Below are 1,575 nucleotides of genomic sequence, written 5' to 3' on the forward strand. Positions count from 1 at the left end.
TTTGTGAGCAAAGCACAATCTATTGTGAAAAAGATATTGCTGATTCAGAAATAAACTGACAATAATGATAATACATGTTCTCTGATACTGCTCACTATTTTCATCCTAATTATCTTGCTTAGAAAATTTTAAAGATATAATGACACAAAAAAAAAAGAACAAAACCACTTATGCGGACATGCATTAGCATATCAGAAGCAAAATTGGTTTTATCACTATAGCAGTAACACAATCAGTTGTCACGGAGGACCTCTGACAGCACCAAAAACTATCTGCAATCAGGAGCTCTAACTTTGCCCACTGATATGGAGCCAAATTCAGAAAGCTCACATTGTCATTAATGTTGGTCCATTATCCGGCATACCCATCCCAGCAGCCAACTCAGCATCAAGTTGATTATGTGGTGCAGGCCCCGACATTTGCTTCAAACTGCACCAAACTAAGCATATATCAAACAAAATATCCTTCATCCATAAAGATATGCTAACTGCAAGTATTAGTTTTTACATTATAGTCCATTAGCAGATCTGAGTTGCAATCATCTCTTTCAAAGTCATATTTTGCAATATGGAAACATGGGAAAGGGAAAAGCCATCATCTTCATTAAAGATTTAAGATACGAATATGCAAGCACTAGCTTATGTTTACATGAAAATCGAAGTAATTTCGCAATGCTCCCACCCAGTATCTGCTTAAAAGTTTAGTAAGACCAAGAAACATATTGTTTAGAACTTGTGAACTATTAGTACCATTGCTTGAAGATTTTGATAACATTTTATGAGAAACATGGTCACTACCAAAATTTTTCAATAACACCTGGAATTCTTGACTCAAACGAGATTCTAACTTCATCCATATTAAGCATAAATCTTCTACTTGTTAGAAACAAAAAGAGATACAGAGCCAAAAGCAATAACATCAAAATTGGAAAATGGAATTGCTCACCGTTTCTTGTGGCGTTTCGTCTTGAAATGTTCATCCCTCACAGTCATATTCGCAAAATATCGGCTGAATAAATATAAAACAATAAAAAGTAACAAACAACTTGTATTATACCAGAATTCAATTTTTTTTTTTCTATTTTCCATTTTTGTAATAATAAAAAAAACCTTAAAATTTATTAAATTAAATTCATAAATAGTGGTCCTTACTCGCAGTGCAAGCAGTAATATTGACCCATTCCAGGCAAATCCTCATCGCGAGGCAACGGCTTCTTCTCCGAATCAACCTTTTGCAGCTCTTCATAAACGGCGTCGTCACGTAAATCGAAAATTTCTCAGTCAAGGAAAAGCAGATAGATAAAGTAAAAAATAATAAACTTCAATCATGAAGAAAGAAAAATTCCATTCAATTAAATAGAAAAAGATATCTTTGAGGAGGAATTTGGTTCGGCGAGCTGTTTTGTGAGAAAATCTTCGCTTCTTTACTTTCCTGCTTGGACATTTTCCTCCCATTGTTTCCCCTTCGTACTATAATTATTGTGAATAGCCCTTGATATTTTTTTCCTTTGATTTCGATTTGGGAACTTAGGGTTTTGTACTATTCTCCTCGAAAAACCCTAGACGAAAAGGATAA

At 34.1% G+C, this 1,575-nt stretch overlaps 1 protein-coding gene across 2 annotated transcripts; it reads right to left on the reverse strand.

Moving 5' to 3' along the window:
* LOC111311818 (zinc finger (C2H2 type) family protein) lies at positions 1–1,575 on the reverse strand. Of its 2 annotated transcripts, none has more exons than XM_022911554.2 (4): positions 1,370–1,574; positions 1,152–1,260; positions 946–1,008; positions 1–429 (listed from the first exon to the last, which is right to left on the reverse strand). In XM_022911554.2, the coding sequence occupies exons 1-4, from the start codon at positions 1,452–1,454 to the stop codon at positions 327–329; spliced, it is 360 nt and encodes a 119-aa protein (XP_022767289.2). In that variant the 5' UTR covers positions 1,455–1,574; the 3' UTR covers positions 1–326. The 2 variants fall into 2 exon arrangements, with proteins under 2 accessions (XP_022767289.2, XP_022767290.2); XM_022911555.2 differs by having other exon boundaries at positions 301–439; positions 1,370–1,575.

This window comes from Durio zibethinus, chromosome 1 (genome assembly GCF_047325235.1).
Source record: "Durio zibethinus cultivar Kanyao isolate XHJ-2024 chromosome 1, ASM4732523v1, whole genome shotgun sequence".
NCBI lineage: Eukaryota > Viridiplantae > Streptophyta > Magnoliopsida > Malvales > Malvaceae > Durio > Durio zibethinus.